General features: G+C 43.0%; 1 protein-coding gene across 5 annotated transcripts in view; it reads right to left on the bottom strand.

The window, feature by feature from the left end:
• The window catches only part of SF3B1 (splicing factor 3b subunit 1), a 49,811-nt gene extending 30,188 nt beyond the window's left edge, over positions 1 to 19,623 (bottom strand). For 2 of the 5 annotated variants that reach the window (XR_004053298.1, XM_010381620.2), the window contains exons 1-4: positions 19,491 to 19,622; positions 5,279 to 5,445; positions 2,425 to 2,529; positions 1,823 to 1,937 (exon numbers count right to left, since the gene is read on the bottom strand). Coding sequence is in view for 2 of the 5 variants with exons in the window: in XM_010381620.2 (XP_010379922.1) it covers positions 1,823 to 1,937; positions 2,425 to 2,529; positions 5,279 to 5,445; positions 19,491 to 19,518 (415 nt within the window). In the remaining 3 variants the exon portion in view is untranslated. Of the gene's footprint in view, positions 1 to 192; positions 1,585 to 1,822; positions 1,938 to 2,424; positions 2,530 to 5,278; positions 5,446 to 19,490 lie in introns of those variants that run through there. The other 3 variants (XR_004053299.1, XM_030917086.1, XM_030917085.1) reach the window with 3 other exon arrangements.
• Between the last annotated feature and the right edge of the window lie 2,832 nt (positions 19,624 to 22,455).

Below are 22,455 nucleotides of genomic sequence, written 5' to 3'. Positions count from 1 at the left end.
AGCAACAGGAAAAGAGTACAATAAATAAAAGATAATCAGGTTCAACTGATTTATCTGCCCTGCTCTAAATATTATGTTATTCCATAATCATTTAAATTATTTTTTGATGGAAAACTTTAATAATTATACATCTTACTTTTTATTGAGTTTGCTGATCAATTTAACCTGTTTGAACACAAACATCTACAGCAGTTTAAAACAAATATTTTAATGCATATAAAAACAAAATGACAGCACAGTTTAGAGTCTTCAGAAGTGATGGGTTCCTGGGTTGCTAATCCGGAATACGTACACTTTCGTGCCTTTGTCTCCATCAGCAGTTCTGACTTCAAGCAGCAGAATAGAAGCCTAGAAAATTATCTCTTTACCATTAGTAACACTTTGGAAAGATATTTATATTCAAAACATTACCTGTTGCAAGTTGTTAAAATCCTGACTACAAATAACTATGACTAGATAAGTTCTTCATACAGTGTTCTAAAACAATTGTAGTTTAGAAAATCTGATTTTAAAAATATACCTATAATCTTATTCTGATGTCACGTTACTAAAAAGGGCTTCATGCTTTAAGTTTTTTGACCCAGAAAACATATTTTTATTTCTTAGAAAGCATAAATTAAAACTGAAAACATATTACTTGAAATATATTACTTCTACCAGTTATTATGATGCACACAGAAGTAACATGGTGTACAAAGAGATGTGTCAGTCTCTTGGTTAAAGTTTCAGTATTTGCTTTTCAAACTTCAAAATATCTTACAGAAGCCCAAACAGTATATAACAAGATTCACAGAGGCACATTATGCTTTAGAAATGTGGTAACTAGCTATACAAGTGGTATAGCATCACAATTTAGGAAAATATAATAAAATTCTAAGACATTTCCTATGCTGAAGATCATGCCCAATTGGTAGTGTCATTCTTTCTGACACTAGCTCTGATAAGACTTCCTTTGGAATACTTTTTCACCATAATCTAGAGAGGATGTGTTGAACTGCACCCTTAAGAATGCAGACAGGACTGGCATATAGCAGTACTGCTGTAGGAAAGAAATTAAGGACAGTTAGTATGGGCCTGTGAATTCTGGCATACATGTTTAAATCAATTACAATTATGCAAGTAAAAAAAGAATATCCCTACTAATTCATGCAGGCTGAAAATCTAGTATGCAAACCTGCAGCAGAATCTAATTTTAAGAAACAGGCACCTAATTTTGATTGTGAAACTCACTCACCTGAGGAAAGCTTCCATCAGGCTCACTATGCCCCTTGTGCTGACTTGCACACTAAAATTAGCAAAACAGACTCCAACTATTAAAAATATCAAACTCTTTGTATACATACTTTTGTTTTAACTTTAAGTATGCTTAGAGCAAAGTAGGTGCCTTTACTAAGCTATATTTAGAGCACTATGGGGGGAGTTCTAGTGTGAGAAACAGTTTCTCAAGGGTAACAATCCTAAACATCTAGGATTTGGAATGAAAACTTTCAATAATTTGAAAGTATTTTGAGCAGAAAAACACATTTGTTCCAAGTATAGAAAGCGTACCCAAAACAAAAGTAAAAGTAAAACCTTTAACCCTTTGCGTTTCTATGGCATTGGCTCATTTTTTTCTTGTCCTTCTACCTGGAAAGAAAACTTGCATTATAAAGATGAAGAATATGGCATCTGTGACTTCAACCAAATCTATACAAATCTATAGTAGGGGGGATTTTTAAAAAGAAAAGCAAATTCAGAAGCATGCCAAAAAAAATCAAAGGGCTAAAGACAACTTAATACAAATAAATTTCTGAATACTTATAGAAAAGTGGGAAAGAATTACCATCTGCAAAAGGATCAAGACGCTCTGGGGAAATTATCATGGTCCGCCTATGCTTTTTGTATTCATCTTCCCGGTCTGCAATCTTCGGAGGTCGGTGCTCAGCAAATGGATCATACTGAAAAGAGGTATGTCTCACTTAATATTCACTTTATTAAAATAACAAAGCAGAATATCATAAACAAAAATCAGAACACTGTAAAGCACAAATGTTTAATACATGTCTACTAATATTCTGTACTGCTTTACAGATAAATGTTAATATAAAAAAATAAGGCATATGGAAACAAGGTAATATATATATCCACATTTCCATAGTTCAATGCTTCACTACATGATTACAGCCAGGCGTGATGGCCTGTGTGTATAATCTCAACTACTTGGGAGGTTGAGACAGGAGGAATGCTTGAGCCCAGGAGTTTGGAATCAGCCTGAGCAAGACAGCAAGAACTTGTGTCAAAAAAAAAAGAAGATTACACCTTTACAAAATAAACTATGATTTATAATTCTCCTTAAAGCATCCTAAAATTTATGGGTTTCTATGGGAACTCAGACATTCACTTTTCTTTAGCTGAATAAACTATGCTTTTAAAATAAAAGGTCACCTGTTCTGTTGACTGTGGTATATCATTAAGCAATGCCACAGGGGCATGATATCCTGGCTTCTTCTGACCAAGCAAACTCGTAGATGATGAATAGTCATCGTCATCCTGCAATGAAAACCCCCCAAAAAGCCATAAACAAAATGTCAGAACTTAAAAATTAGAAAGAATATGCAAAGATTCAACATGAAATCAAAAGATCTACTGACAGTGTGATGTCTAAGCCCTCCTCCATAAAACTTACAAACAAAATTGGTCTTCTTTCACTTCAAAAACCTATTAAATTCATTTCAGTAAAGTTATCTTTATTTTTAAAATGATTAAGCAAGGAATATCTTCTATAGAAGTCAATTAAGATAAAGTAGGTATGGACTAGAAAAACCTGAGCATTTAATTTTAATGTTTTTTCAATTTGATAACTACAGCTTATTTTAGAACTTTCTACTTTTAACTCATTTTTTTTTACACAATTTAACAACCATAGAAACAAACATTTAATTTTAAATGTATTTGCCCCTAGTAGTATGTTTAAACAGAACAATGTTATACTGTTACTTTTCTAGTACAAAAAGTACAACTGTTTGGGAGGTCAAGGTGGGAGAATGGCTTGAGTGTAGGAGTTTTGAGACTAGCCTAGGCAACAGAGACCCAGCTGGGCAAGGTGGCTCACATCTGTAATCCCAACACTTTAGGAGGCCGAGGCTGGGGACTGCTTGAGCCCAGGAGTTCAAGACCAGCCTGGGCAACATGGTGAAACTCTGTCTCTACCAAAAAAATACAAAAATTAGCCAGGCGTAGTGGTGTGTATATGTAGTCCCAGCTACTCAGGAGGCTGAGGTGGGAAAATTGCTTGAACTTGGGAGGCAAAGGTTGCATGGAGCATGATCTGGCCACTGCCTTCAGCTTGGGCAACAGAGCAAGACTTTGTCTCCAAAAAACAAAACCACATACATAGTGAGATCTTATCTCTACTGTAATAAAAATAAATAAAAAATAACGCAACACGGGATAATTCTCCAGATCTTAACACCTCAGTTATTTTATTTAAAAATAAAGTGACAACTTCCCCCTCAGTTTCTGAAACATACAGCTATCACTTTCTTTTACCATTAGGGTATGAGACCCCCAAATAAAGTGCTACCACTGGCTTCTAGAAATCTCACCTTTTGGGACTTTAAATTTCTCTCAAGAAAAAAAAAGGAAGAGAGAGCCAACTATAAAGTAAAATGTGACTTGAATTTCTTTTAAATTTCTCTCAAGAAAAAAAGAGGGAAAGAGAGAGCCAACTATAAAGTAAAATGTGACTTGAATTTCTTAAAAATAACCAGTTTGGCACCACATGTTCTCACTCATAGGTAGGAACTGAACAACAAGAACACTTAGACACAGGATGGGGAATATCACACACTGAGGCCTGTCGTGGGGTGGGGTAGGGGGATGGGATAGCATTAGGAGATATACCTCATGTAAATGATGAGTTAATGGGTATAGCACACCAATATGGCACACGTATACATATGTAACAAACCTGCACGTTGTGCACATATACCCTAGAACTTATAGTAAAAAAAAAAAAAAAAAAAAAAGCAAGAAAGAAATATACATCACCTATCCAAAAATTTAAAAACAATAAAAAATAACCAGTTTGGGCCAGGCGCAGTGGCTCATGCCTGTAATCACAGCGCTCTGGGAGGCCAAGGCAGGCGGATCACGAGGTCAGGAGATCGAGACCATCCTGGCTAACACAGTGGAACTCTGTCTCTACTAAAAATACAAAAAATTAGCTGGACGTGGTGGCGGGCGTCTGTAGTCCCAGCTACTCGAGATGCTGAGGCAGGAGAATGGAATGAACCCAGGAGGCGGAGCATGCAGTAAGCCGAGATCGCACCACTGCATTCCAGCCTGGGCGACAGAGTGAGACCAAAAAAAAAAAAACAGTTTGATAATCTATATACATAAAGTTTATCTGTAACTGAATCACCAAATCTGGAGTTTGGAATGGTCTGATAAAATATAAGCTACCTGGAATACCTAAAAAATACTTTGAGGGAACAGATATCAAAATGAAAGGCACTCCTCCTCCATAGTAATTGAAACAGATATGAAAAGCTCATCAATATCAGTACTAAGAAGAATTCCAGGCTGGGCGCAGTGGCTCAAGCCTGTAATCCCAGCACTTTGGGAGGCCGAGGCAGGTGGATCACCCGAGGTCATGAGTTCAAGACCAGTCTGGCCAACATGGAGAAACTCCATCTCTACTAAAAATACAAAAATCAGCCAGGCTTAGTGGCAGGCGCCTGTAATCCCACCTACTTGGGAGGCTGAGGCAGGAGAATCACTTGAACCCAGGAGGCCGAGGCTGCAGTGAGCGAAGATCACGCCACTGTACTCAAGCCTGGGCGACAGGGCGAGACTGTCTAAAAAAAAAAAAAAAGAAAAAGAAAAGAAAATCCATTCACATTAAGATACCAAGAGGAGAAAAACAGTATCAAGTACAATCAGTAATCAAATCGCAAGGACAGATGGCTATTTACAATTAAGTCACTTCTCACACAGGCTACCCTAGATAGAGCTGATAAGTAATGGCAGGGATTTACTTTACTGTTTACTTTATAAGGGTAATGGCTGGCAGGTGCTTCACTGGGTAAACAAATTAGTCTTTACCAAAAATTCTCAGAACAAAGCATTTCCAGTGAAGTTTCTGAACCTTAGAGAGGATACCTCCGGTAGTTTTATCCTCTAAAAGATCCCAAAAATGTTTCTCCAGATTAAACCAGATGGCTGGAACAAAAGTTATTCATATTTCTTGCTCTCTCAAAAAAAAAAAACTGCCTCTTGTACATAATTTGTAACTTACATCTTCAAGTTCAGTTGCAGCAATTGATGTCACGTATCCAGCAAATCTGCTGTCACTTCCACCATAAATTTCCTGGTCATAATAACCTGTAGAATCGAGGCCCACTCCTTGAGCTTCATCAAGAGCTGCCTTCTTGCCTTGAATTTCTCGAATCTGTGCTTCAATATCTATAAAAAGATGATACAGACTTTCTTAATTTCACTTTCCAAAAGAATTCCCAACACAATGCATTTCTTTACTAGGTAATTATCAAAATACTCTTTTTTTTTTTTTTTTTTTGAGACGGAGTCTCACTCTGTTGCCCAGGCTGGAGTGCAGTGGCAGGGTCTCAGCTCACTGCAAGTTCCGCCTCCCGGGTTCACGCCATTCTCCTGCCTCAGCCTCCCGAGTAGCTGGGACTACAGGCGCCCGCCACCTCGTCCGGCCAGTTTTTTGTATTTTTTAGTAGAGACGGGGTTTCACAGTGTTAGCCAGGATGGTCTCGATCTCCTGACCTCGTGATCCGCCCGTCTTGGCCTCCCAAAGTGCTGGGATTACAGGCTTGAGCCACCGCGTCCGGCCAAAATACTCTCTTAAATACAGAAAATGTACATAATTGTACCATACAAGAGACTAGTAATCACAACAGCGTAAACATGCTCTAGAAATTAAATCATGATAGGCTGGGCACCGTGGCTCACACCTATAATCCCAACACTTTGGGAGGACGAGGTGGGCGGATCACTTGAGGTCAGGAGTTCAAGACCAGCCTGGCCAACATACAGCGAAACCCCGTATCTACTAAAAAATACAAAAATTAGCTGGGCGTGGGGGCAATGCACCTGTAGTCTCAGGTACTTGGGAAGCTGAGGCAGGGGAATCACTTTAACCCGGGAGGCGGAGGTTGCAGTGAGCGGAGATCACACCACTACACTCCAACCTGGGCGACAGAGCAAGACTCTGTCTCTCAAAAAAAAACAAAAACCGTGATAAGATATCATCTAACATATAACCCAGCTTCAAATTTCCCCAGCTGCCCTAGTAACAGCCTTTACAGATTTTCTTTTTTAACCCACAATCCAATCAAGCACCCTACACTGCATTTAGTTGTCACTCTCTTTGCTCTTCTTTAAATACAGACTAGGCTTCCATTTTGTAGTCTTTCCTGACACCAGGTTAATTTTGCAAAGTAATGTTTTGTTTTAATAATCTAAATAGTACATAGGTATATAAAGAAATAGTTTTGATTGCAAAAGATTTCTATGGCCTGACAAATAGCTGTTTAAATTCTTGCCAGCCCATGCTGAATTAAGCCCTTTGACACCAGGCACTTTTAAAAAGCTTACTTGCTGGCCGGGCGTGGTGGTCCATGCCTATAATCCCATCACTTTGGGAGGCCAAGGCGGGCAGATCACCTGAAGTCAGGCGTTCGAGACCAGCCTGGCCAACGTGGTGAAACCTCCTCTCCAGTAAAAATACAAAGTTAGCCGGGTATAATGGTGCACGCCTGTGGTCCCAGCTACTCAGGAGGCTGAGGCAGAACAACTGCTTGAACCCAGAAGGCCAAGGTTGCAGTAAGCCAAGATCACATGCCAGTGCACTCTAGCCTAGGCAAAGAGAGCAAAACTCATCTCAAAAATAAATAAATAAATAAATAAAAATTAGACTGGGCGGAGTGGCTCACATCTGCAATCCCAGCACTTCGGGAGGCCGAGGCGGGCAGATCACCTGAGGTCAGGAGTTCGAGACCAGCCTGGCCAATGGAGTAAAACACTGTCTCTACTAAAAATAAAAAAATTAGCTGGGAATGGTGGCAGGCGCCTGTAATCCCAGCTACTCAGGAGGCTGAGGCAGGAGAATCACTTGAACCCAGAAGGCGGAGGTTACAGTAAGCGGAGATCACGCCATTGCACTCCAGCCTGGGCAACAAGAGCGAAACACCATCTCAATAAATAAATAAATAAGCTCAACTGCTAGCTGCATGAATCAAAAGCTAAAGATTCAAATAGCATCCTGTATTTGCCAAACCTCCCAGCTAAGGGAGAAAGCCCTCTATAGTTCAAGATAGATGTGCAGGATAACAAAATGTCCTTATCTAGTCTAAGGCACAGCTGGGTCACATTTCCATGTAAGAAAGGAAGAGGAGCAGGTCTCAGAAACTGGAGGCGGGACACGGTAGCTCACACACGTCATCCAAACACTTTGGAAGGCTGAGGTGGGCGGATCACTTGATCCCAGGAGTTCAAAACCAGCCTGGGCAACATAGCAAAACCCCATCTCTACAAAGACTGCAAAAATTAGCCAGGCATGGTGGCAAACCTATAGTCCCCTGCCACTTGGGGGGCTGAGGTGGGAGGACTGCTTGAGCCCAGGAGGTCAAGGCTGCAGTGAGCCATGACTGCTGCCACTGCACTCTCCAGCCTGGATGTGAGACTCTGTCTCAGAAACAAAGAAACAGAAAGAAAGAAACTCAAAATGATAGAATAGTTTTCATGCTGAATTTAGCAGCCCCAGTTTGTGATCAGATCTCAAAATTCTTATAGTGTACTGTGTTACACAGCACCACTACATGCACAGATGTTACTTTCTCCCCAAACCATTACAGCAGCCCAGGCAGCCAGAAATATCCTCACTTAAGCAGGGTGGTTCTTTTTACTATGATCTCTACTTTTGTTTCTGTTTGTAGTTTTATATGTTGAAAAATTTAATCTACATTTGCCCCACTCCCAGCCCCTTCGGGTGTTTTCTTTTCTTTTCTTTTTGAGACAGAGTTTTGCTCTTGTCACCCAGGCTGGAGTGCAGTGGCCCGAACTCAGCTCACTGCAATCTCCGCCTCCCAGGTTCAAACGATTCTCCTGCCTCAGCCTCCCAAATAGTTGGCATTACAGGTGCCTGCCACCACGCCCAGCTTCAGGCTTTTTTTTCAAACCACAGGTACATTTATCACTTTTACCTAAATAGCTTTTTGTAAAAGGACCACAAATGCTACTTCCATGAGGATTTAGGCAAGAAACAAATGGGTGAATCAGGACAAACAGTCTGCAATGTCCTATACAGCATTAGTATAGACTAAGGACCACGTACAAAGAAATGACCTGGTGCACCTGTTACAAAGGTGGAATCCTAGGTCTTGGATACACTAACTCTGAACCTCCAACTCAGGCTGTGAAGCCCAGGATTCTGCATCATTAACAAACACCCTAGGAAACTATTTTACCCGGCCCTTCACCCCTCCCATTTCCAACCCCAGCCCACCTCTACCAAATTTTCCAATTTAAAGCACCATTTTATACTTTCCTCTACCTCATACACAACTAAAAAATAGGAAAGGGGTGCTGTTTTATAAAAACTGCACACTACACATATTGTGCAACTTGCATTTTCCGCCTTATCAAGCATCTCTCTTATTTTCCGTCTAAAGAACTTTTCCATCCTAAAGTTTCAGCAACTAGTTCCTCATCTGGATAACATTTATTCAGGAACTAATTTCAGCTACTGAATTTTACCTACTGATTTTATGTACCTGCTGATTAGCATCAGAGTTTCCAATTACAAAGGTTCATAAAATACTGAAATAGTGTTGGTATGAAATCCATGTAAATCATGACTAGATTCTTATTAAAATTTAGTAACAAAATTACCCAGCCCAAAATCTCCTGGGGCTAGGCAGTTGTTTGTAGTTAATTAATCCTGAGGGGAGTTTATTACTGAACTTCTTATAGGCAGTACAATTAAATGTTTATATGCAAATCAGGCATTGTTTTCTGTCTGCTGGAAACTATGGATATAAAGTCCAAAAAGCTAATGGGCTTTGTTAACACACTGCAAACTGCAGCACATTTACACATACACCATGTGATTCATAAAATTAAGACATCAGATTCCATAAAACTCAGCAGCTTATTATGCAATTCGGAGAACTAAAAACTCAGAAATTTCTTAATAAACTATGTGCCAAAATACCAAACATAATATACCCAAATATTTATGAGAAAACAAATTATTACCATGACATTCATAAATAAGGTAACTTTATGTCTGAGGTTTCATTTTCAAAATAAATAAATAAAAAGGTGGGAAAAATATGGCAGAAAACGAAGAATTGATAAAGCTGAACAGTGGGTTAGTGTTCATTATATTTTGTTCTATTCTCTTCTGTACGTTAAAATATTTCATAAAAGGTAATCTGGGCCAGGCATGGGGGCTCACAATGGTAATGCCAGCACTTTGGGAGGCCGAGGCGGGTAGATCACGAGGTCAGGAGTTCAGGACCAGCCTAGCCAAGACGGTGAAACCACATCTCTACTAAAAATATAAAAATTAACCAGGCGAGTGTCTGGAATCCCAGTTACTCAGGAGGCTGAGTCAGAGAACTGCTTGAACCCCAGAGGCAGAGGATGCAGTGAGCCGAGATCGCACCACTGCACTCCAACCTAGGCGACAGAGCAAGACTCCATCTCAAATAAATAAATTAATCAATAAGAAGGTAATAAGGCTGGGCACTTCGGAATGCTCAGGCAGGCAGATCACTTGAGTTCACAAGTTCAAGGCCAGCCTGAGCAATATGACGAAACCCTGTCTCTACAAAAAAAATACAAAAATTAGTCAGACAAAAATACAAAAATCAGTCACTACAGGTGCACACCTGTAGTCCCAGATACTCAGGAGGCTGAGGTCAGAGGATGGCTTGAGCCCAGGAGGTAGAGGCTGCAGTCAGCTGAGATCACACCACTGTACTCTAGCCTGGGTGTTAACAGCCAGGCCTTGTCTCTAAATAAGTAAATAAACAAATAGGTCATCTGTAGAAGTCATTAAAAGTAATTTTCCAAATTTTTCTCTCCCCTATCCATGCCAGCCAAGGTTTGTAAAATTCCACTTCATATTCTGCATCTCTGGGAATGACAATGTTGTCTCTAACTCCGTATCTTCAAAGCCAACACTAAGTTACAGCCTGGTGTGTAAGTATTCCTGTAATTTCTTAAATATAAACTGACTAAAAATGTGCAAATAGATCATTTCTGACAACAAATGATCAATGCATAAAATTTCTTGGCAACTGGCCAAGTGCAGTGGCTCATGCCTGTAATCCCAGCACTTTGGGGAAGTCAAAGCAGCTGGATCACTTGAGATCAGGAGTTCAAAGCCAGCCTGACCAACAATGAAACCCTGTCTTCACTAAAAACACAAAAATTAGCTAGGCATGGTGGTGGCATGCCTATAATCCCAGCTACTCGGGAGGCTGAGGCACGAGAATCGCTTGAACCTGGGAGGTGGAGGTTGCAGTGAGCCAAGATGACGCCACTGCAATCCAGCCTGGGTAACAGAGTGAGACTTCACCTCCAAAAAAAAGGGGGGGCTGGCAACTATGAAAATAAAAAATGAGAGAACGCACCACTGCACTCCCGCATGGGCAACAAGAGTATCGCTTGAGTCTGGGAGGCAGAGGTTGCAGTGAGCCAAGATGACGCCACTGCAATCCAGCCTGGGTAACAGAGTGAGACTTCACCTTCAAAAAAAAGGCGGGTTGGCAACTATGAAAATAAAAAATGGGCCGGGCGCAGTGGCTCAAGCCTGTAATCCCAGCACTTTGGGAGGCCGAGGCGGGCGGATCACGAGGTCAGGAGATCGAGACCATCCTGGCTAACATGGTGAAACCCCATCTCTACTAAAAAATACAAAAAACTAGCCAGGCGAGGTGGCGCGCGCCTGTAGTCCCAGCTACTCGGGAGGCTGAGGCAGAAGTATTGCTTGAGGCCGGGCGCGGTGGCTCAAGCCTGTAATCCCAGCACTTTGGGAGGCCGAGACGGGCGGATCACGAGGTCAGGAGATCGAGACCATCCTGGCTAACATGGTGAAACCCCGTCTCTACTGAAAATACAAAAAACTAGCCGGGCGACCTGGCGGGCGCCTGTAGTCCCAGCTACTCGGGAGGCTGAGGCAGGAGAATGGCGTGAACCCGGGAGGCGGAGCTTACAGTGAGCTGAGATCTGGCCACTGCACTCCAGCCCGGGCGACAGAGCAAGACTCCGTCTCAAAAAAAAAAAAAAAAAAAAAAAAGAAGTATTGCTTGAACCCGGGAGGCGGAGCTTGCAGTGAGCTGAGATGTGACTGCACTCCAGCCTGGGCAACAGAGCCAGACTCCGTCTCAAAAACAAAAACAAACAAACAAAAAAACACTAGGGGGTAAACATCTATACCTAGCAATAGGATTGCTGGATCCTATAGTAAATGAATGTTTACCTTTATAAGAAACTTAGAAAGCCTTTTTGATGGATTTACTTCTCCAAGTTTAAAAGCAGAGGAGAGCAGAATGTGTAACAGAAAAAGAAGAATTTTGAGAGATGAAAAGGAGGAGAGAGATATTAAGGGAACAAGTAAGATAAAGAGAAGCTGGGACAAGTGAGGTTAGTAAAATTCCAATTCTGTGGTAGTAGAAAAAGGAGTACAGAGGTAGAAATAGGTGATATGGATTACCTAACTACCTGATTTTCTGGATGAAAGCCACATTTCTGTTCCCTGCCTCAACCTCTCCTCTACTTCCATCTTTAGTAAAACCCACTCACTGGGGGTAGGGTAGGGATATATGCTCGGACTCTTAGCTATTGACTATGAAATCTTAAAAAGAACTGATTCCCTATCATGACACTATATTTAGAATCCTAAAATTGAAGTTACGGGTAGTCCTTAAAATCCTGAGTTGTCATATCCAAGTGTAGTTTTTAAAAATGTCTTAAACAAGAGATCAGAGCACCTACTGAAGTGTTTATCAGACTTGCATTTACCAAAGAGCCATGCTAAAGGAAAAGTCTTGATGGTATATGGTCAAAAATGAGGTTTTTCTTAAATTGGTCATCTTATTTTTAAGATATGTGTATAACTGTGTGTCATACAAAACAAGTAGCAGTTAGGCTTGTTAGAAAAATGAAGAGTAGGCGGCCGGGCGCGGTGGCTCAAGCCTGTAATCCCAGCACTTTGGGAGGCCGAGACAGGCGGATCACGAGGTCAGGAGTTCGAGATCATCCTGGCTAACACGGTGAAACCCCGTCTCTACTAAAAAATACAAAAAGCTAGCCGGGCGAGGTGGCTGGCGCCTGTAGTCCCAGCTACTCGGGAGGCTGAGGCAGGAGAATGGCTTAAACCCGGGAGGCGGAGCTTGCAGTGAGCTGAGATCCGGCCACTGCACTCCAGCCTGGGTGACAGAGCGAGACTCCGTCTCAAAAAAAAAAAAATAAAAATAAAAATAAAAAAATGAAGAGTAGGCCAGGCTCAGTGGCTCACACCTGTAATCCCAGCACTTTGGGAGGCTGAGGCAGGCAGATCACCTGACGTCGGGAGTTCGAGACCAGCCTGACCAACATGGAGAAACCCCGTCTCTACTAAAAATACAAAAGTAGCTGGGCGTGGTGGCGCATGCCTGTAATTCCAGCTACTCCGGAGGCTGAGGCAGGAGAATCGCTTGAATCCAGGAGGCAGAGCTTACAGTGAGCCGAGATCACACCATTGCACTCCAGCCTGGGCAACGAGAGCAAACCTCCGTTTCAAAAAAAAAAGAAAGAAAAAACAAAACAAAACTGAAGAGTGTATTTATTGCCATTAAAATTATGGTGGGGGGAGAACCAGAATGTACAAATCCTTTTTAAGATTTCCTTCCCAGGGCCAAGTGCAGTGGCTCACGCCTGGAATCCCAGCACTTTGGGAGGCCAAGGCAGGCAGATCACAAGGTCAGGAACTCGAGACCATCCTGGATAACACGGTAAAACCCCATCTCTATTAAAAATATAAAAAAATTAGCCGAGTGAGGTGGCGGGCGCCTGTAGTCCCAGCTACTAGGGAGGCAGAAGCAGGAGAATGGCATGAACCCAGGAGGTGGAACTTGCAGTGAGCCGAGATCGTGCCACTGCACTCCAGTCTGGGCGACAGAGCGAGACTCCGTCTCAAAAAAAAAAAAAAAAAAAAAAAAAAAGCTTTCCTTCCTGGCCGGGCATGGTAGCTCACGCCTACAATCCCAGCACTTTGGTAGATGGAGGTGGGTGAATCACCTGAGGTCAAGAGTTCAAGATCAGCCTGGCCAACATAGTGAAACACTGTCTCTACTAAAAATACAAAAATTAGCCAAGCATGGCAGCAGGTGCCTGTGGTCACAGCTACGCAGGAGGCTGAGGCAAAAGAATTGCTTGAACCCGGAAGGCAAAGGTTGTAGTGAGCTGAGATCACACCATTGCACTCCAGCCTGGACGACAGTGAGACTCGGTCTCAAAAAAAAAAAAAAGGATTTCCTTCCCATGACTAACACAATCTAAACCTGAAGTATGATTTCAGAACTATGCTCATACCTAGAGTCAATAATTTTCTGGGTGCTTCCATTGCTTGTGGACCCCCTAACATCTTGATTGCAGCAGTAATGGGAAGGAGGGAACCAGTTTTGACTGCCATTTTCCCCAATTCCTCCAGACTGTGGGAAACCACACGACAAAGGTTCTGCAACAAATGAAGTGCAAGGAAAAAGAAAGAGACAGAGGAGGAACCTATGAACTGAAAAAGATTTAGGAGATAAATCACTCAATCACAATGTACTGTGAAATGAAAAAGATGTAAGAGAAACCAACCAATCAAAATGTACCAGTTTTCTTGGCAGCCTGACTGAAACTGAAAACAAAGTTTAAAAGAATGGGTAAAACAGAACATTGACTAGGTATTTTATTATTTTAATTTTAGGTGTAACTATGGTATTATCTTTTTAAGTCCTTACATTTTAGAAATACACACTGAAATACTTATGGATAAAGTGGTACGTCTAAGATCTGCTTCAAAATAATGGGAAGAGTAGAAGGGACCAGTGTACAAATTAAACAAAGTTGGCCTAAGCTTGGAACCGTTGAAGCTAGGTGATAACTATATGAGGGATTCATTTTACTACTCACTGTACTTTTTTGTTTTGTTATTTTGTTTTGAGACGGACTCTCACTCTGTTGCCCAGGCTGAAATGCAGTGGCACGATCTCAGCTCACTGCAACCTCCACCTCCCGGTTCAAAAGATTCTCCTTGAGCCTCCCAAGTAGCTGGGATTACAGGCACACACCACCAAGTCCAGCTAATTTTTGTATTTTCAGTAGAGACGGGGTTTCACCATGTTGGCCAAGCTCAAACTCCTGACCGCACGCAATCCATCCGCATCGACCTCCCAAACTGGGATTACAGGCATAAGCCACCGTACCTGGTCTGTTGTTTTGTTTTTTTGAGATGGAGTCCTGCTCTGTTGCCCAGGTTGGAGTACAGTGGCATGATCAAGGCTCACTGCAACGTCCACCTCCTGGGTTCAAGCAATTTTCCTACCTCAGCCCTACTAGTAGCTGGGATTACAGGTGCGCACCATCACGCCCAGCTAATTTTTGTATTTTTTAGGAGAGACAGGGTTTCGCCACGTTGGCCAGGCTGGTCTCAAACCCCTGACCTCAGGTGATCCACCAGCCTCAGCCTCCCAATGTGCTGGGATTACAGGCATGAGCCACTGTGCCCAGCCGTTTTGTTTTCTAGAAACTGGGTCTGACTCTGTTGCCCAGGCTGGAGCACAGCGGCACCATCATAGCTCACTGCAGCCTCCCCTCAATCTCCTGGGCTCAAGATAGATTCTCCCACCTCAGCCTCCCAAGTAGCTGGGACGACAGGCACACACCACCACACCTGGCTAACTTGTATTTTTTTTTTGTAGAGACAGGGTCTCATCATATTGCCCGGCCAATCTTGAACTCCTGAGCTCAAGCCATCCGCCCAGGCATGCCACCGCACCAGCCGCTCTCTACTTTTCTGTATGTCTGCAGTCTCAAGCAATCCTCCTGTCTTGGCTTCCCAAAATGCTGGGATTACATGCGTGAGCAACCCCTGGCCTCCTGTATTTTAAAACTCAGACCTACATATCAAACTCTTGAGAAAAACAACTCATACCACTGATAGCAGAAGGTCACATCTGATACAACTATTTAACTGCTCCCCACCAATTCTGTCCCTCTGATCTCCCCTCCTCTGCCTTTTCTTCTTCTTCTTCTTTTTTTTTTTTCTGAGACAGAGTTTCACTCAGTCGCCCAGGCTGGAGTGCAGTGGCGTGATCTCAGCTCACTGCAAACTCTGCCTCCTGGGTTCAAGTGATTCTCCTGCCTCAGCCTCCTGAGTAGCTGGGATCACAGGCGCACATCACCATGCCCGGATAATTTTTTTGTATTTTTAGTATGGGGGGGTTTCACCATGTTGGCCAGGCTGGTCTGGAACTCCAGACCTCGGGTGATCTGCCCACCTCGGCCTCCGAAAGTGCTGGGATTATTGGTGTGAGACACCGTGACCAACCCTTTTCTTCTTTCTAAGCCTTAGATCATGCTAAACCCAACTTGTAGCACTTCTTCCTCCTTGATGCTTCTTAATTTTTCATTTTTCATCTGTATTATGTTCAATGTTCTAATCACTGCTCATTACATGTTACAGAGATACTGCCCTCAGATGTTAAATCTCTCACCTACACCTTTTAATGTGGTCCCCAAGTGATATCTATTCTCCTTCAGCCAGATGTAACTGGTGAACAAGTGTTTCCCAAATACGAGACTTCTAAAAGACAACACAGAAAAACAGGAAGTATATTCTGAATCCCAACCCTCAACTTTTTCATTAAACAAAACTCCAACAGGACAACTAACTATAATATAAATCATTTTACTGAGCACTACAAACAATACTGATAAATTGATTCCCAAATGATTAATTCTATTAAAAAAAAATTTCAAGGCCAGGCATTGTGGCTCACACCTGTAATCCTAGCACGGTGGGAGACCAAGGCAGGAGGACTGCTTTAGCCCGGGAGTTCGAGATCAGCCTGGGTAACATAGCAAGTTCCCATATCTAAAAAAAAATTGTAAAAATTAGCTAGGCATGGTGGCACACGCCTGTAGTTGTAGCTACTTGGGAGGTTGAAATGGGAGGATCGCTTGAGCCCAGCAGTTGTAGGTTAAGTGAGCTATGATCACGCCACTGTACTCCAACCTGGGCAACAGGGCAAGACCCGGTCTTAAAAATAAACACAGGAAAAAAATATATATAACAGCAAGATACACAATAATAAAACTATAACTATTCCAGCCACTTATCAAGCAAAGAATTAGGGAAAAACTTTTTCAGCTTGGTGATGTACCAAAAAATCTAATTCAAAGGATTAGTGGCAAAACAAGCTTGATACACAGGATTTTTTATTAACCCATTTTTCCCCTTACAAAACAGAGAAGAATATGTGTTCCCTATTTGTTTGCCAAAGTCAGCAGTATCTGAAGAACTGCTGGATGGCAAGATTATGCATATTCATAACCATACATCTGACACAATTTAATATGCGGGAAGATCTAAAAGATTTTATCCGATTTGAGTAAGTCCAGCTCTTTTTATATTTCAATCCTGGAAAGCATAAGCCACATTGGCCAGGGTAAAATATAATCAGACTGGTTAAAGAGGATGTAAGGCCTGATCCTAATGGAAATGTTTGAAAGGGTTCAGGCACTGTGGCTCATGCCAGCAATCCCAGCACTTTGGGAGGCCAAGGTGGGAGGATCAGTTGTGATCAAGAGTTTGAGACCAGCCTGGCCAACATGGCGAAACCCTGTCTCTAAAACTACAAAAATCAGTCAGGTGTGGTGGCGCATGCCTGTGATCCCAGTACTCGGGAGGCTGAAGCAGGAGAATCACCTGAACCTAAAAGGCGGAGGTTGCTGTGAGCTGAGATTGCACCACTGCACTTCAGCCTGGGCAACAGAGCAAGACTCTATCTCAAAATAAAAATAAAAATAAGAAATAAAAAAATAAATGTTTGGAAAGAATATAACAGCAAAATAAATAAATAGTTACCAGTTTATTTCAATCTCGGAGCTAAGTAGAAGAGAAAATCTTAACACAATAGACTACTCTAAGCAATATAACATTTATACTGAGTGCTATAGCAGCACTGCCCCTAAAAGCATTAATTCTGCTTCAGTTTATCAAAAATGGCTTAACAAGAGAAAACAGTGATGGACCATGAATAACTAGAGTTCCACCAAGAAAATGTCATTAGGAAGGAAGCAAGAAGCTATGTCAGTATTATGTGTATTTCTACTAAACATTTATTATCCCCTGACTTATATCCCATAGGGATGGGCACAGACAGTGTTCAAGTATTGAATGTTCTGCTTTTTTTTTTTTTTTTTTTTTTTGAGACGGAGTCTTGCTCTCTCACCCAGGCTGGAGTGCTGTGGCCGGATCTCAGCTCACTGCAAGCTCCGCCTCCCGGGTTTACCCCATCCTCCTGCCTCAGCCTCCTGAGTAGCTGGGACTACAGGCACCCACCACCTCGCCCGGCTAGTTTTTTGTATTTTTTAGTAGAGACGGGGTTTCACCGTGTTAGCCAGGATGGTCTCGATCTCCTGACCTTGTGATCCGCCCGTCTCGGCCTCCCAAAGTGCTGGGATTACAGGCTTGAGCCACCGCGCCCGGCCTGTTCTGCTATTTTCTTATGGCATCACTTAATTCACATTGACAGAATAATCTCAAAAATAACAAGTTTGGATAATGAATAGCAATAGACCAAAGTTTTTAGCTGGGTTTCTAAAAAATTCAGAAAAACTGAACAGAACTTTGATTTTCCTGTTTGAGAGCATCTTATACTGACGCTGCCAATAAATATCAAAGCTGTACTATCAATATCCCCAAATGAATAACCTCCTGAATGAACAAAAACAGCACATCTTTATATTTTCTACTTATTTTTCAAAAGGTTATATTTGAGATAGTCTAAAGAAAAATAATAAGGCCTAAGAACACTGAGAGCATTTAAATCCTAAATACCTAAAATAATACTGGTATTAAAGCCATTGCCAATTCATTAGCATGTCTGATAAACAGCAGAAAGCTGGACTTCAGGTCCTCTAGGTGACCCCACGATTCAAAGCCATTCACATTCTGGTCCTAAACCAACCTTTACAGATTCATTTATTTCTTTTCTCCTTGCACCCACTGTTCCTGCCACAGTGGACTACTACTTAAACACACCTTTCACGATTCAATACCTTGTTAAAAGATGTTCTCAGGCTCAGATGTCCTTCCCGATTTAAAACTGATCCTTTTAAAACAGGGACATGTAACCTCTTCAGTGAAATAACCCTAAGCATAATAATTCCGTTATCCAGGTTCCCAGAACATGTTGCTTCTTGTTCTACTTAAGCATGCATTTGGCCTCATGAGAGAATGAGGACATACACATCTGTTTCCCCTATCTGACTGTAAAATTTTGGATGGCCTCAGTCTGTTACCTCTCACAGACTAATACCGAGCCAAATACCCAGAAAGAACATATGAAACGAAAGTGAATTAGAAGTCTCGTTCTCAGTGAAAATCTCGGATTCCAAGTCAGAAATCAAAGAATGCAGTTCCAACTTCCCATGCCTCGTCTTTTCTGAAAAGTGATCCCGTTTCCTGTCATCTCTGGATATTTCCTAATGAACTATTCCCATTCCCAACGTTTTCCTAATTTGCACACTCTGCATTCCATAAAACGATCAACTAGCTTGAAAGCTTCGGCCATCAATGAAAGTAATTTATCTTTTCCTTTTCCATCTGGCTCTTCCAATAACCAGTCTCCAAAGAAAAAGATCAATATTATACTAAAAGTGACTAAGGGAGGGAAAATAACTACCAGATTTTATCCCCAAATCGTTTCGTGCAAGAAAAATAAGCAAGTAACACTGACGCTTGAACACACACGGGGGCAGGAGTAATGGAATCTCGGTTTAACCAAATTCGATTCAGTCCTGCCGGAAAAGCGGCTGCCGTATTTCAGTGCTTTTCTGATCCTCTTCTGCATAAACTATGCGGACGACAGTGTCGACAGGCGAGTGAGACTTTCTCCCCACGCCCGCTTCCCAGATCCCTTGCCCACGAATCCTACTGAGGAAGCCGCTTAAACGAGGCTCTCTGGTCAGAGAAGAGAAGCTACTCTGAAGTAGCAGGTCCCAAACACTGAACAAAGCGCCTGTCGGGGGTGTAAGAGGAGGACGCCATTACGCGGGGCAGTGGCCTGCACCGCTGGCGCGGAGGAGACGACCCTTGGCCCCGAAACGCGGGCTCGGCTCCCATGAAAGAAACCATAGGAAAAGGCAAAATCCTAGGAAGAAAGGCTCTCAGTAGGCTAGCAACCAAGAAAACACGTAAGCAGGGAAAGACCGCTTACCTTCGTGAGTCTTGGCGATCTTCGCCATTTTGTCCACTCGAACACACTGACGGAACTGGCGCTCCCAAGAACTTCCGCTCGTCGCCGCCGCCACGGAGAAAAAAATAGCAGGGGGCTGCACTCTGCGCGTGCGCCAAACAGGAGCGCGCTCCGTCGGGTGACACGTGACACAGCTGCCACCTAGAGGGAACCGCGAGGTGCATTGTGGGTGGGGGAGGAGTCACGGTTGGGTCCTGAAGCCGCCTGCGTGGTGACCCAGGAAATCCTCGGGCTAAGCCGTAAGATCCTTAAGTGAGTAACTTTGCCCTGGAGGAAAGTGGATTCTACGAGGGGAGTTAAGAACAGACATTGAGTCCCAGCTACTCTGGAGGCTGAGGTGGGAGCATCGCTTGAGCCCAGGAGTTCAAGGCTGCCGTGAGCCGTAATCGTGTCGCGCCACTATACTCCAGCCTCCAGCCCGGGCGACAGAGCAAGACCCCGAGACCCCTCCCATAAAAAGAATGAACACTGTACGAAACACTGCGGTTTCAGAGCTGGAAGAGACCTTAGACGTTCAATCCCTTTTCCCACAATTCACCAGAAGAGCTCGAGGAAAACTGTACCTTGCAGCTGTCTCAGTCTTTACAGTGCTTAGTTACAAAGACAGTCTTAACAGTCTCATCTTTCGCCCTGTAATTCAAGGTCATTTTTCATTCTTTCTGTTTAATAATTGCAAATAATTTGGGTAAGAATTTCGTTGAGCCTCACAAATCGTTATTGAGTTGCACAGTGAGAATCTTGCCACCCTTTTAAAGCCTTTTAACTTTATGGGTTCTTAGAAAACCACTCATCGTCATTATTAACATTCATTAAATGTTTCTCTTAAATCCTAGACGGTATTCCTAAATCAGGAATTTTAATAGATCAGAATGCAGTCTGTTTTCCTAGACATCAATTAAAATATCATAACCTTGTGCTGTCACACTGATCTTGGACTTCGATGATGAAAAAGAAAGGCTCAGAAAGATGGGTCCCGGAAGCAGCCCAGGAAAACAGGTAGTTATCGGCCGGGCGCGGTGGCTCAAGCCTGTAATCCCAGCACTTTGGGAGGCCGAGACGGGCGGATCACGAGGTCAGGAGATCGAGACCATCCTGGCTAACACGGTGAAACCCCGTCTCTACTAAAAAATACAAAAAACTAGCCGGGCGAGGTGGCGGGCGCCTGTAGTTCCAGCTACTCGGGAGGCTGAGGCAGGAGAATGGCGTAAACCCAGGAGGCGGAGCTTGCAGTGAGCTGAGATCCGGCCACTGCACTCCAGCCCGGGCGACAGAGCCAGACTCCGTCTCAAAAAAAAAAAAAAAAGAAAACAGGTAGTTATCAAGGTTAGAGCCATCACAAAGAAAGGAGTACCTCGCTATGTGATAAACCTACAACCCAAATACTAACCATACTATGGTCATTATGGTCGTTTGAAGGGAGGGAAATGGTATGGGTGTATTCCTCTTGCAGAAAGACCCCATGTTTACTTTGAGTACAGTGAGGAGCCATTTTCCTGAGGCTAGGGGTAGGCGGGAGATATATGGACAATGACACTGGACTGAGAGCTTAAGATAACCTGTCCCTGGTGACTCCTGACCTGCAGCCTTGCTCCCTCTTTCGCTCTCACAGACTCCCGTCTTTGGATCAGGTGACACAAAGGATTTTTTTTCTGTTTTTTTTGACACAGAGTCCTGGTTTGTTGCCCAAACTGGAGGGCAGTGGTGCGATCACAGCTCAACTTAACTTCGACCTTAAGGTTCAAGAGACTCTCCTGCCTCAGTCTCAAGAGTAGCTAGTACCACAAATATGGGCCACCATACCCAGCTAATATTTTATTTTTTGTAGAATGAGATCTTACTGTATTGCCCAGGCTGGTCTTAAAGTCTTGACCTCAAGCAGTCCTCCTGCCTCAGACTCCCAAAGTGCTGGGATTACAGGCGTGAGCCACCACTGATTTTTATTAGCATCAGTAAAAGAATAAATTTGATAAATTAAAATTTTTGGCCAAGCGTGGTGGCTCACACCTGTAATCCCAGCGCTTTGGGAGGCCAAGGCGGGCGGACCAGGAGGTCAGGAGTTCAAGACCAGCCTGACCAACACAGTGAAACACCATCTCTACTAAAAACACAAAAATTAGCCGCGCATAGTGGCATGTGCCTGTAATCCCAGCTACTCAGGAGGCTGAGGCAAGAGAATCGCTTGAACCCGGGAGGCAGAGTTTGCAGTGAGAGGAGATCACGCTACTGCACTCCAGCCAAAGGGAGACTCCGTCTCAAAAAAAAAATGCGATGGTTAATTTTAAGTGTCAACTTGACTGGATTAAGGAATACCTAGAAACCTGGTAAAGCTATTTTTGTGGTGTGTCTGTATGGGTATTTCCAGATATTAGCGTGTGAGTACAAGTGGGCTAGGTGGGGAAGATCTGCCCTCCGTGTGGCCAAGTACCATCCAGTCTGATGGGGACCCCAGGAAGAACAGAAGCAGAGAAAAGGTGAAAATGTCAGTTCATGCACCAACGCTGGCTACATCCATTCTTCCTCCATTGTTGTTTTTGGACAACAACCCCAAGCTGCTCAGCCTTTGGAATAATGGATTTTTACCAGCAGCACCCCACCCCCACACCTTTCTCCTGGTTCTCAGGCCTTCAGCCTTGGACTGAGTTACATTATTATCTTCGTTGGTTCTAAACCTTGGGACTTGGACTGACCTACCAGAATCTCAGGGCCTCCCGCTTGCACATGGCCTGTCAAGGAACTTAGTCTCCAAAATTGCAGGAGCCAGTTTCCCTAATAAATCCCAATGTGATAGTTCTTATTCAATAGGCCCACTTCTTTAGTTTTGCTTTGTTTTTAGATATGGGGTCTTGCTCTGTTGCCCCAGCTATAGTGCAGTGGCTCACTCCAGCCTCAAACTCCTGGGCTCTGGTGATTCTCCCAACTCAGCCTC

This window comes from Rhinopithecus roxellana, chromosome 14 (assembly GCF_007565055.1).
Source record: "Rhinopithecus roxellana isolate Shanxi Qingling chromosome 14, ASM756505v1, whole genome shotgun sequence".
In the NCBI taxonomy this organism is placed as follows: domain Eukaryota; kingdom Metazoa; phylum Chordata; class Mammalia; order Primates; family Cercopithecidae; genus Rhinopithecus; species Rhinopithecus roxellana.
This window is presented reverse-complemented; position numbering and strand designations above follow the sequence as displayed.